General features: G+C 56.1%; 1 protein-coding gene, 2 long non-coding RNA genes and 1 pseudogene across 4 annotated transcripts in view; all 4 read right to left on the minus strand.

Annotated features, from left to right (window-relative positions):
• Window positions 1-324: 324 nt before the first annotated feature.
• Window positions 325-3,351, minus strand: LOC306641876. The gene is made up of 2 exons (XR_013758330.1): window positions 3,215-3,351; window positions 325-2,683 (listed from the first exon to the last, which is right to left on the minus strand). It is a non-coding gene; the product is annotated as an uncharacterized lncRNA (long non-coding RNA).
• Window positions 3,352-3,968: 617 nt separating this feature from the next.
• On the minus strand, window positions 3,969-6,593 carry LOC306641874. The gene is made up of 2 exons (XR_013758328.1): window positions 6,388-6,593; window positions 3,969-4,025 (listed from the first exon to the last, which is right to left on the minus strand). It is a non-coding gene; the product is annotated as an uncharacterized lncRNA (long non-coding RNA).
• Window positions 6,594-7,888: 1,295 nt separating this feature from the next.
• EGLN1 (egl-9 family hypoxia inducible factor 1) overlaps window positions 7,889-13,243 on the minus strand; it is a 29,881-nt gene continuing 24,526 nt past the window's right edge. The window contains exon 2 of the mRNA XM_079107207.1: window positions 7,889-8,379. Within this exon, the coding sequence (XP_078963333.1) occupies window positions 8,005-8,379 (375 nt within the window). The 3' untranslated portion in view covers window positions 7,889-8,004. The remainder of the gene's footprint in view (window positions 8,380-13,243) is intronic.
• LOC306641750 (large ribosomal subunit protein uL10-like) lies at window positions 10,910-13,076 on the minus strand (annotated as a pseudogene). Its single transcript has one exon. The product of its transcript is annotated as a large ribosomal subunit protein uL10-like (transcript).

Below are 13,243 nucleotides of genomic sequence, written 5' to 3' on the forward strand. Positions count from 1 at the left end.
TACGTATCTTGGCACCGTTCTCCAAATGCCCCAAGCTGGGCCAGACACACCAACAAGACGATGAAGAGACACACGAGCAGACACGGTGATCTTGCATGACAACAGCTCGTTTCAGCACGTGGTCACACGGGTCACACTCTGCTACACACTCAGCAGCTCCCCTGTGGCGGTAGGCGGCGCCTGACACCCCTTCCTCCGCAGCCAGGTGAGACACAGATGCTGGAGGGCTGTGCCCAGAAGATGCTGCCAGACCAAGGCCCACTGCAAACGAGGGCAATGTGCGTAACGGGTTCAGAAACAAAGACGGGCGAGTGACAACTGAGATCTTTTTCAAGAACATTTACACGTCTTTTTAATTAGATTAGCTTTACAAGCAGCTGGAGCATTCTTTCATAACCAACACTGCTTTCCAGATTACATGATTTCAGTCTATCCTGAAGTCTTTGCCTGCTATTGCTAAACGTCTGTGTTTTACAGCTGGTTAATGTGTTGAATAAAAACAGCATTATGAAGCTTTATCTTTAACCAGAATGAACACATATAGGCCACAAAGAGTTTTAAATTTTGTTTTAAATAGAGTCCTGCTTGGTGACAAGTTAACAGTCCCACTAACATGAAATGAATAGATTTTAAATGTATATTAAAGAAATGGCTATCCTGATTTCTTGATCTTTTCACAATGTATCTCCAAGAAAGTATATAAGCTTCTCCGAAAAAATATACAATTTAAGACCTGTCTGGCAAGCACAACCCACAGACAGCAGAATCTGATACTCTGTACACCTGCAGAGGTACACATCTGAATGACAGATGGGCTTCCAAATTAAAAGGCTGTTGCTGTACATCTTGAGGATCCAACAAGCCTTCCACCAACACAGAACAGTCCTGCCAACGCTGCTCGACAGTGCCGTGAGCTGGGGCCGGTGCTGAGACTCACGCCAGGCCAGCGCGGGCCCTCGCTAGAGAGGCGCCGCTGATGGTCTGGAGTGGAGGAGGGCGGGACAGAACGGAGCCCTGGGGAGGAAAGCACCTTTCCCCTCGAGCCCCCTGCCGGAGGTCACAGCTCTGGGCATCTAGTCCTCTGAGTTCACACTGTCAGTTTCTCTCCATTTTTTTTCATGTTTTACATGAACAATAGCAATCTTTTAATAAAAATTACTCAGCTTTCCATAGAAAAGGTCTCTAATTGAATACAAACTATACAGATGCTAAAATTGTCAGAGTTGAAATATACAGAAATATTTCTGTATACTCACATTTTGGCAAAGAAGATCAAGGACAGAGATAGAAAACCCAAGGGGCACGGTCTCACACCTAATCATGCAACACAGGGACACCATCCTGTGGGCTTTGCTGAAGACCAGGGCAGGGACGCCAGTGGCACGCATCCCAACTCAGTCTTTAAGAGGTTGGGGAGGCCTTGTGATCTTGCAATATTCCCTCTTTCTCTAAAAAGTAAAAAAGAAAATCCTTGAAACATAAAAATATCTGATTTTGTGTCTTTGTTTTTCTAAGCTAAAGCGTAACATCTTTCAGTACTGGGAAGAAGGCCGCGCCATGTTTGGGGACCACCTCAGTCGGCAGAGCGGCCAGTGGGTAGTCTGCAGCCACACCTGTCCACCTGGACGCATCCTTCACCCGCTTGATGCTCTTTAGCAGAACCAGGTTCTCCCCTGCAGGTCAGATGAACCCTGGTGCCAGGGAGAAACGCAACAGTAAACTTAGAAGGACAGTCAATTCGAGGAGAGCCCGGGAGGAGTGGGCTTGCACCGTCAGGACTAGAGGACACGCCTGAGAGCAGGAGAGAGCCCTTTGTCTTAGGAACCCGGACTCGGAACACCTTGCATCCTTTAGTGCCAGTCACTTTTGTTTCTGAAAAAAATCAAGTGAAAAGATAAACCTTCCTACTGTGCATCTTTTCTCGTGAGACATGGACTGCAGGTTACTTGGTAGTCAGTGGCAACTGCCTTACTGTTAGGTTGCACAGCGACAACGTCAAAGCACAACAGCAGCGATCCGTAAGAGTTCAGATTAGTGTAAGACGGGACAAGAAGGCAGTCTGGGCTTCCGGCTGCGACTAAAGTGCTCCATCCCTTGTTTCCAGCCAAAAGAAATCGACTCTCAGTCACTGGACAATCATCGTGAGAGATCTTTTAGGGCAATATTTAATAGTACGGAGAGGTTTACAAAAATAGATTGATGTTATTTTGAGGAATAATACTGTAATTTTTTCTCATTTCAGTTTTGATAAATTGTACCTAGTTATACAAAAATTATCCCAAATTCAAACTTGATATAAAAAAGAGAGAGATGAAATGAACTCAGCTAGATGATAGATCTGGCAAAATATAAGAATGAAAAATTCCACGTAGGGCACTTATTCTCGTCCGGATGGAAAGCCGTCTTCCTTGAGAGCGCCTCCTCCGGGCGCCGGCAGCGGCTGGCTCCGCCGCTCTTGCAGGTCAGAGTCACAGCAGAGCCTTCTGCTCCATGAAGCACAGAGAGCTGCTGGTTCCTGTGTGACGCCCACCGTGTGTCCACGTTCCTTCCCTTCCGTTTGTCTTCGCAAGTTAACAGCAGCCAGAGTCACGGGCGACGAGGGTGCTGCTGGTCAAGGTCGCCTAGACGTCCTTGCCGACGGAGTCAGAGGGCTTGTTGAGCTCAACCCGCACGCCTTTTTCACCTGGAAGGAAAAGAGGCACGCTGAGCACACAGCGCCTGCTGCTGCTTCCCACCCCAGGCCTGACCTAGGCCAGCGCCTCAGCTGCCCTGGCTCTGCCCGGGGGCTCCAGGGGGACAAGCACGCACTTGGTGGCAGACCTCTGAGGGTGGAAGCACCCTCTACACAGAGGGATGACTCTCCTCCAGCTTGGAAAGCCACTTAGACTACTTTAAAATAGGAAGCAAAGAATGGCTTTAAAAATACACAGAAAGTGTGTGAATGTTGAATTTTTACGTTCTGATAAAGGCTGAAGTTGGATTACCAATGGCCCATGAAGACACTGATCATGATGTCAACACTGAGCCCGCCAGTAGAGAGGGCCAGAGACCAGACGGCCGCCTGGCATTAGGACCTGCTACTCAGCAGGGGTCCTGTGGCGGTGGCAACACCCCAGGGGCGCAGTGCGGAGTCAGCGAGCTGACCCAGCCGCGAGCAGCGGCCCCATGCGCCTGACCTCAGATGGGCATCTCACTCCACCTCCTCCGTGCTCACTTTCTGGGGCTCTTTAGAGCGTGTGTGTCAAAAGGAGAGGATGTTCACTCCCTGCCAAGTGGAGAATGAGAGGAAGCCCAGGGCCTGGCACTGAGGTCAGCGGCCTGTGACTGAAGAGGACAGCCGCAGAGAACTTGGCTTGTCTGAATGACTTCCTCAGGCCTCTCTGCCTCACGGTCTCCTAAGTCTGGACAGTTGTGTTGGGTAAGATAACAGTGAAGCCAGGCATGCTGGCACAGGCCCATGATCCCCACAACTGGGAGGCTGAGGCAGGAGGATTGCAGTCTGAAGCCAGCCTGGGCAGCTGAGACCTGGATTCAAAACGATATAAGATGAAGGGGGGGGGGGGGGGCCCAGGGCACAGCACTCCTGGGCTCGATCCCAGGACCGCAAAGAAGAGCGATAGGGCGACTCGGATCCTTTCTTAGGGCAGCTCGGGGTCAGCGCTCCCGAGCACATGCAAGGCCTAAGTCGAATCCCCAGCACCGCACGCTCGTGAGCACGCAGGCCCACGCACACATGCTAGCACACACACGGAGCACGGCTTTCACTGACGGCATGCACAGCAGAGCCACCAGACCTCCGGGACGCTGCGGCGCATGGGTCTGTCGGTGGCCAAGGGCACAGGTGAGACCCAATGCTATGGTTTGGATGTGGTGCCCCCAGAAGCTCCTCGAGGGAGCAAAGCCATGCCTGGGCCTTCCGAACACGGCACCCGCGCTCCCTGGCCCCAGATGACGTTACCTGTTAGATCTTTACTTTAGCTCTTGCTCGCTCATCTGCATCAAAATACCAAACAGTTATTGCGTACCTAAAAGAAAATTTAGAACAGGATGAGAACGTCACGGTGGAGGACAGCATGGGGCCGGCGGCAGGTCAAGGCTGGCCACGCCACTGCCCCGCCTGGCCTGGATGGCACAAGGCGCTCGCGCCACGTGGTGCCTCACCAGCAGCCCAGAGCTCGGAACGGCAGAGTGGGGGTTCCTGCCTCTCTCGGCCCCCAGTGGCCAGAAGCAGGCACCACAGGACAGAGGGGTGATGCGGGCCTGCATGGCCCCGCTAACGGGCAACCCAGGGCAGCAGCTGGGGTCCTCACAGTGCTGGACAAGCTTTGGGGTTTCCTCACATTGCAGCTGATGCCTGGAGTTGGGCTGAACTTCATTTTTCTGAAAAAGTTATCTGGACTTATTTCACACAGGACTGACACACACCTGGCTATCAAGTCACCCAAAGCACAGTCACACCTGCTGGGAACACAACGGGGACGTGTCCAGGAAGCTAAAACATGCTGCGCGTCCCCTTCCCCGGGAGGACACAGCCCTGGGCTGAAATGACCTGCAGTTCCTGGCCAGTGTTCACGGGAGCACACAGGCCAAAAGAAGAGCAGCCAAGTGTGTCGGCCATGCAGGCAGAGGCATGCATGCACAGCAGAGCCACCAGCACCTCCAGGATGCTGCAGAGCACAGGTCTGTCAGTGGCCAGGGCACAGGTGAGACCCAGTGCTATGGTTTGGATGTGGTGCCCCAGAAGCTCGCGTGAGACAGTGCAGAAGGTTCAGAGGAGGAGTAGTCGGTTGTGAGAGTCTCAACCCGGTCGGTGAATCAATCCCTGATTAACCGGGTGGTAACTGCAGTGGAAGGCTGTGGCTGGGGAGGTGGCCACATATCCGTATCTGGAGGGTGGTCTCTCTGGCTCTCCGCTTCCTGATCGCCATGATGCAAGCTACTTCCCTCTGCCTCACTCAGGCCATGATGTCCTGCCTCACCTCAAGCCTGAGGAATGGAGCGGCCTTCTGTGGACTACGACCTCTGAACCCCGAGCCCTCCAGTGAACTTTCCTCCTCTACAGTGTGCTGGCCACAGCAGCGAGAAAGCTGAGCCCTGTGCCCTGCCAGGGCTCCACCTGCCTCCTTCCTGCGGGCACTCCGGCCTCGCAGGCAGCCCTGATAACCAGCAGGGCTTCAGGTGTGCGGTGCTGTCTTCCGCTCGTGACCCGCACTCCCAACGACCTCATGGCTGGAGTCCTGGTACCTGGTTGCCTCCCAGGGAGCCCGTGTCTACCAGCAAACTCTGCGTGCTGCCACCTGTCCTGGTGCCTTCTGGCCTATCTCCCCTGCAGTGGCTTTGGGAGTTCGAGCCTTCCCCTGGGCTGCCCACCCAGGCCCAGGTCTGCAGCGGGCCGCCTGCCTTCCTCCACCCATCTCCTGTGGCCCTCCCTCCTGGCTACTCCTGGGCAGGGTCCTCCACGCCAGCGGGCATTTGTTCACCACCCAGAAGGCCTGTCATTTCTTCATCCAGGTGGGACACGAGCCAGCCAAACTCAGACTCCATAGAAAGGAAGGCCTACTGGCAGATCCTGGGTCAGGATGGGGTGGAGGCTGGGTTCAGCCAAGGCCAGGCATACAGCCGACGCCCACTGGTCTTCAGGCAGGATGCCTCCTGGCCACACGCCACCCAGCTCGCTACCGCACTGTGAGGGGCAGTTCCCCACAACCCACCTCCCGCGGGGCCACAGCTGGGGACGGCAGTTTAACCAGAGTGCGCCAAGCCCCCTCCCTTGCGGGAGAGGTGTCCAGCAAACAGGACTGTCCTCTACAAATACGGACTTTGACGAGAATGTCTGCAGAACCCTCTGTTCATCATCTGAACATCCCGAGTGAACAAACAAGGTAAGAACAGACGTCCATAGAATGCATTAAACGCGATCAGTGCAAACACGGCTCTGCAGGCCGCCCAGGGGTGCTCGCACCGCCACACCCGCCACACCCGCGCCGCCCTGCGTCCCCTTTCCTCCCCACTCCACAGTCACCTGATTTTTCTATTCTGTCCATTTCTCCACATCGTTCCTCTTTTTTGTCTCTTTACCACCCTTCAAAACCTGCCTTTTACGTCCCTACCTTTCTATGCCCAAGGGACACTTTCTCAGATGGAGGCGCGGAGAGTAGTTAGCAGGCACACGCCGCGGCAGCCGGGGAGGCCTGCGCTTCCTACCCTGCCCAGAGAGCAGCCGGCACAGACAGACTGCGCAGTACTAACTGGGAGGAACCTCGCACGAGATGTCTGATGTGAAGAGGCCCCGGGAGTCAGAGGGCCTCTGCAGGGAGTCCCACGTCCACCCTGCTGTCCCCCTCCCGCCCCACCACACGCTGACCGCGCTTTCGGATGGAATACTACCTTGTAGCATATGCTGGTTGTACTTCATGAGGGTTGCGGCGGTCAGACCAAGAGAAAACAGCAGTCGATCAAATTTGGGTTCAATGTCAGCAAACTGGGCTTTGCCTTCTGGAAAAATCCGAAGGATGCCTCCACTACCTAGGAAAAGAGCCCACACGTGTGAGTAAAAGCAGCAGAGGGGCTCCAGACTGTGCCTGGAGGGAAACGGCGACTTCACACGCCGAGCGCGAACGGACCACTCGTGAACACACCCCCACCAGCAGGGTGCAAAGGTGAGCGCGGCTTCCAGGTGCTCAGGGACGCGGTGAGAAAAGCCGCCGCCTGGGAGTCTGTGCGGACTGCCGAAACCCACAAACGCCTCTGAACTCAAAAGCCCCGAAAGGGCTCCTGAGAGCAGAGGCAGCGAGCTGGTCTTGCAGTGTGTGCTCACGACCCGCTCGACGTACCCGCTACGTGAAGCCCTTCCAAGACACCGATGGCTGGTCACTACCACCCAGGACTCCCTCTCTCACACAGACACCATTACAAAGTCCAAGGACACTTGCTGGAACAGTCACACGCCTAGAGCCCCTAGGGAAACGCACACACAGGCAGAGGTGGCTCTGCTCACTGCCACCATCAGGCTACTGGCTCCCCGTCCAGGCCAGATGGAACGTGATGACCGTCCTCAAGGCCACCCAAGGACTACTCCTATCCACCTGAACACACCACACTCGTCAGCAATCGAGTGGACTCCTCTATTGACCCCATGTTCACTGAGCGCCAGCTGCTCTGGGAGCCGTGTGGCCCGGGGAAGAGAGCAGGGGGCGAGGCAGACAGGCCTGCCCCTGCGCTTCATCCAGCAAGACGCACCCCCAGGGAGCAATCCCCCAAGGCCTGAGCCCCGGCAGGGGGGCTTCCCCGGCAGGAGGGAGCTCCACCTCCCATGCAGACGCAGCACGCTGAGCACAGCAGCGCCCGGGAGAACGTGCTCCCAGAGAGGATGCGTCTCGGGCTGGTCCCCAGGTGACGAGGTGCCAGCTCTTGTGACCCTGGCCTGCTTCCCTCGGGTCCTCTGAGGCTGAGTCCCCAGGCATCTCGCGAGCCTCTGAAGAAGCTCCAGACGGGGACTGGGAATGCCTCCTCTTTCCGGGACGCTTCCCTCCGGGCAAAGCTGCTGGGCACGTGGCAGGTGCCCACCAAGAACGCCTCAGAGTGGTGGCTGACGCTTCTGCTCTTCCTCAGGACCTCCCCGACCCCTTCATCCGCTGTGCCAGTCCCTCTGCTGAACTGTGTGCCCTCCGAAGGTGCTCGATCCAGCTCCAGGACCATGGCTGCACCCTCCACCTCAGCGCCTGCTCACAAGGTGTGGTCTGCTCCACTTACAAAAATACCACAGGCTGCCTCCCGCCTGTGCATCATTTAAAACAAGAACGGCCTTAACTAGGTCATGTGAGATTAAAAGATTAGCCTGGAGAGCACCGACCAAGATCCAAAGTAGGTGCTGATCAACATGTCTCTAGCTTTCCGGTTATTCACAAAATCTAACCAGAGCGTCAATCTTGGGGTTTTGCCTAAGGCCATGCCCACTTGTTTGGTGCCCTGGGCTCGAGATGAGTTACCACATGCACTTCTCCGTCAGACTCTGAAGGCCTGGGCAGAGACCACGCCTGCTGACATACGCCGCAGGATCTGCTTAGCAGGAAACTTCCCTCCACCCTGATCTTGTCCCAGGAACGTCAGAACGTCATGGGAGCAACTGCAGCCCCGAGAGCACACTCTCCCGGGACAAATCGAAGGGAGACCCAATCGTCCCACGTGTTGGACAGTTTCGCCCAGGGGAAGTGTCAATGTCAATACTGGAGAGAGCAGATGCTCAGTTGGGCTGCATACCTTGGCGTCCCAGTCCTTATTCAGATAGTATATGCACGTCACACATCTTCCATCTCCGTTTGGGTTATCAACGTGCCGAACGTAACCAGTCCCGTTGCCAGGGTAACAAGCAACCATGGCCTGCAATAAGGAAATGATTTAAAGTCCGTGGATGAACAGAAGGGATGTGAAACCGCTCCTCAGGCGCAGACGCTTCTGCTCAAGTCACACTTTGTCGACGCGCAGAGGAAAGCCTGTCTACCACTGACACAGAACGCAGGACAGCCGCGCTCTGGTGGACAGCACCCTCGTGCCCCATCGCGGTCACGACAGAACGGCACGGTGAGAGGGCTCCTCCCGTGTACTGAGGATCAAGGCCAGGCAAGCTGGCCTGCCCCTGGGGGAGTCCTCCCTGAATTGCCTCAGGACACCCATTCATCAGACGAGTGGACCATGCCAATACCCCAACGCTCTGGGGGCACCGGCTGGGGTGGGCACGATCCGGACAGTCACTCCAGGTGTCGGCCCATCTGCCCATCTAATGTCGGTTACTGAAAAGAGAGTGAACCACTGGTGTGCATCGGGCCCTCTTTAGACGGGAAGCCCGTTTCTTGGCTCCCAGGAATCATCAGGAAAACAAAACAACGTTCAAGGTCACTGGTCACCCTCGAAACCCTTCCTTGGTGTGTTAAAGTCAGATCAGTACAAAGCTTCCGAACGTTAAATGACTCGACCATGACATTTAAGACATTCAACTGCCCGGCCACACAGTGACTTGGTGGTAGCATCTCCAAGGAGCCTTTAAAACCCGCTTCCGGGGACCCCGACCCACTGCTCCTGTTGGCACTTGCTGGTCACCCCGCATCACGCCTCTGCTCTCCCTGACGCAGATATGACAAGCCCCTCCTGGGCGCTGGAGGCTGGCAGCACTGGAGATGGCAGGGGACTGAGCAGACTCAAGAACGCGCGGGAGCAATGAGCCACGTCACGCGGCACCACCAGCCGCCAGGGCAAAGCTTGCGCGGATCTCCAACGACAATGACCGGAGGGCACTGGTGTGACAGCGGGGTCAGTCCAGGTGCCCTGGTGACTCAGGAACAGGAAGCCCAGGCCTTCTGTACAGTGACCTCCTCTCAGAGTCGATTCAGACCTCCACCCTGCGCCTCTCGCCAAGGAAAAAAGGAAAGCCCTCCCTCCACTTGGCACCTGTGCACAGGACACCCTCTGGGGACACATGGAGGACAAGACAGAGTCCTCACTCACCCGGCCCTGGCCTCTGCTGGACACGTGTGTTGGAAGCCAGGCAGTGGGAAGTGTCCCTCCATAAGAGTTGATGGGAGCCCAGTTTGGGCAGGTTGGGGCAGCAGGGCAGGGTGGCTGGCAGCAACGTCAGTGGGGCAGGGAGTCGCAGGCCCAGGAGGCCACAGGAGGCCAGAGAGGGCGCCAGGCCACACAGGCTGCGGGCCTGCGGCAAGTCAAGGTGGGCGCTGTGGGCATGCTCTGGAGGACTCGTTCAACTCCAAGTGACCAGGAAGGCCACTGCAACACCCAGCATCCCCGGCACAGCGCCAGCTGGGTGCTTACCCCTCACAAGCCCGCTCCCAACTAAGGCGACAGACGAGGCCAAGGCTGCCTCTGTCCTCACTGTGCAAAACTCAGGCAGCCAGCACAGCGAGGCCAGCGCTGGAGCCACACGCCAAACACCGCAGACGCAGGGCCGGGAGCACCAAGACCAAGGGCGTGGGTTCCTTGGGGTGAGGCACCAAGGAAGCCGAGCCCTGAGTGAGAGGCCAAGAGGGACCTTCTGAAGGCAAAAGCGTGGGACCCGACAGGATCCAGGCAGAGAGCAGCCGGGAGGACTCTGGGTAGGAGAGGGTGGGCGGCCCAGGTGAGCAGGAGCGGCTCAGCAGCGGCCAGGAGGAGCCCGACACCTGACGTGAGGATTGTGCCGAGCACGGAGCGCCAGGTGGGGACTGGGGCCACCCCAGGAAACAGGAGAGGCCAGGGGAGGTCCTGCCGACCTTCGACCCTGAATTCCAGGTGAGACTCTGAAAAGAAGCAAGGAAAGTCTCAGACTTCTAAGGCACATCAAGTTCTCCAGTCCCTGACATAGCCGGTCACCTGTCCCTATGCGTGCTTCTCAGAGTGGCCACCACCACCAAGGTCCCTGTCCTCTGCTCTGGGGACACTGAGAACGAGACAGCAGAGGGGATGGGGCACCACTGGGCTGCACGTAACCTGCCAACTCAATGGACTTCCAATGCCAGCTAGGAAAGGCAGCCGTCCATGGCTCTGTCAAGGACAAAAGGGACACAGTGGAACACCACACGCTTGGAAACCTGAAAAGAAGAAACACGATCTCCGTGCGGTTCTGAGGTCACGTTCCTCCCCCGGTGTCCCCAGAGACACCAGCCTGGCCTTGTCCAGCCTCCCGTGGGGAAAACCCACTTAAATACGCGAAAAGAACACTGCCTCCCTCTTCACCCGGAAACACAGGGTGGGTGTTCAGAGCAGGACCCAGGAACCTGCCCGGCCCAGCACGCAGGCGGGAGGTGTGGGGGGGTGCTCAGAGCGGGACCCAGGAACCCGCCCCGCCCAGCACGCAGGCGGGAGGTGTGCAGCCGACAGCACCAACAGCAGGCTGCACGGGGACACGGCCCTGGTTCTGCTGCTGCTCTCGCTTGGGGCTTTCTTCCCTTCTCCGAAGTGAATCATTTAAAAACAGAAACAGAGCTAAGTGGACTGGCCTCTGGTCATCAAGCCATTTTCACCCTGAACGAGGGGAAAGGTCCAGATGATCCTGTTCATACACACCACCAGGGCACCAGTGCCGGCCCTCCTCCCTGGTCCTCATGGCCACCCTGGGAGCCCAGTTCAGAGATGCCCAGAGAGAGATTTGCTAGGTCGAAAGGGCAGAGGTGGGACAGGGACCTGGGCAAGATGTCCCCCACAAGCTCCTCAGAGGCCTGCATGGCTGGGGCGGACCACACGGCTGGGGTGGACGGCAGTGCCGGCCTGGCCACAGAAGGGGCCCAGCCCTGCTAAAGATGTGCCAAGCTGCATCCCCCTCCACGGCCGGGCTGTGAACGGCTCCCCACCCGGGAAGCACACCCACCAGCATGAGCAGGAGGGCTGCAGAAACGGGTCCAGGTGGGAAGGTCATCAGGAGAGCTGACGGAGGCGAGGGGCGCCCTCTGTAAGAGCCCTCCAACTTTAAAACGGGGTTCTGTACTCGCTCAGTGTAGGTGAATCTCATTTGGTAAAATATGCAATTAAAAACACCATTGGAAGTTAAGTGCTTGTTCTTGGTATCAGGCAGCATATGAAATGGGCTCAGGAGGAAGGACAGGCTGCACGGATTTTAAAAAGTTTTAAATTCCTTATTTGCTACATAAGCTACAATGCTATAAATAACAGAGTGCACCACAAATAAACTCAGGGTCCTTCAAATCTGTGCCGTGGAGAGAGGAGGACATGGAGTGAGTGAGCTCTGGTCACAGCCCAGCCCAGCCCAGGAAGGAGGCAGCGCAGGTCCCAGCTGAGATGGCCCACACAGGATAGGCAGAGGCCACTGCCAAGAGGGTTCAAAAGCAAAGGCTTAGGGGCACCAAGACAGGGAAGGTGCGGTGACGTGCCCAGATGCTGGCACAGCCCTGGAGGGACAGGCTGGAGTGCGGGGGGGTTGTGGACAGACTCCAAAGTGCCTTTGTGTGGACTGAACCCAGGGGCTCTGTACCACTGGGCTACATCCCCAGCCCTTTTTATTTTTATTTATTTATTTATTTTTAAGAAGTAAGCCTTTATTTTTTTGTTTTGCATATAAAGCTAACGAGTTATAGCTTTTTGGTGATCAGTCAAAGAGACCAAGTCCCATATCCTCATCCAATTCTTCCGACTCTTCCTTGGCTTCACCTTGGCTGGGGCCGCAGCAGCCACTGGGGCAGCAGCCACAAGTGCAGATGGATCAGCCAAGAAGGCCTTGACCTCCTCAGCAGGTGGGAAGGTGTGCTCGGTCTCCACGGACAAAGCCAGGACCCTCTGGTACCCACGGATGATAGAATGGGCACTGGAGCAGCAGCTGGATGACCAATCTGCAGACAAACACCAGCAACGCTGCGGACGCCCCCAGGAAGCAAGCGTGCGGTCTGCCCTGTGAGGTCCAGCACTTCAGGGCTGGAGAAGCCGCCATCGTCACACACCTGCTGAGTGATCAGCCCAGAGGAGAGGGGAGGTGTTGGGCATGTTCCGCAGGGCGACCTCGCTGGCTCCCACCCTGTCTCCGGTCTTTATCAGTTGCACATCACTCAGGATTTCCATGGTGCCCTGGAGATTTCAGTGGTAATGCCTAAAGCCTGGAAGAAGGAACTCTTTCTCGGGCCCCAGACCAGTATTCTGGGCTGGTACAGTGACTTCGCATGGGGCAACGGCACCAGCACGGGCAGCAGCTAGGACCTTGCTGGCCAGCAGCATGTCCCTGATCTCAGCATGGTCCTTCTTGGTGACCACAAAGCCCACATTTCCCCTGATATGAGGCAACAGTTCCTCCAGAGCCGGGCTGTTTTCCAGATGCCCCTGAATGGTGTCCTTGCCCATCAGCACCGCGGCCTTCCCTCGGAGGACCTGCGGATTTGCTGCATCTGCTTTGAGCCCACATTGTCTGCTCCCACACGAAAAGGTTGGAACAGTCATCCAAGAGCTGGATGATCTTGAGGAAGTAGCTGGACTTCCAGGCCGCCCTGCCTTCCCTGGGCATCACGGCGGTGCGTCAGGGACATCCACACAGGGTTTAAAGTCGATGTCACTCTCACGAGGACGCCTGGCGAGAGAAGGCCCTTTTCATTTTTTTATTTTTTATTTTTTTCTTAAACAGTTCACATTTATTATTGATAACAATAAAAAAATCTTTTAAAGACTATCAGTATTGTATTACCAAGAGTGAGGTAATATGTTTACAAAACATTTAGGGAATTTCGATATGCAAATAATGAATTTAGGAAAGTGAATT

This window comes from Sciurus vulgaris (genome assembly GCF_902686455.1).
Source record: "Sciurus vulgaris genome assembly, chromosome: 12".
Classification (NCBI taxonomy): domain Eukaryota; kingdom Metazoa; phylum Chordata; class Mammalia; order Rodentia; family Sciuridae; genus Sciurus; species Sciurus vulgaris.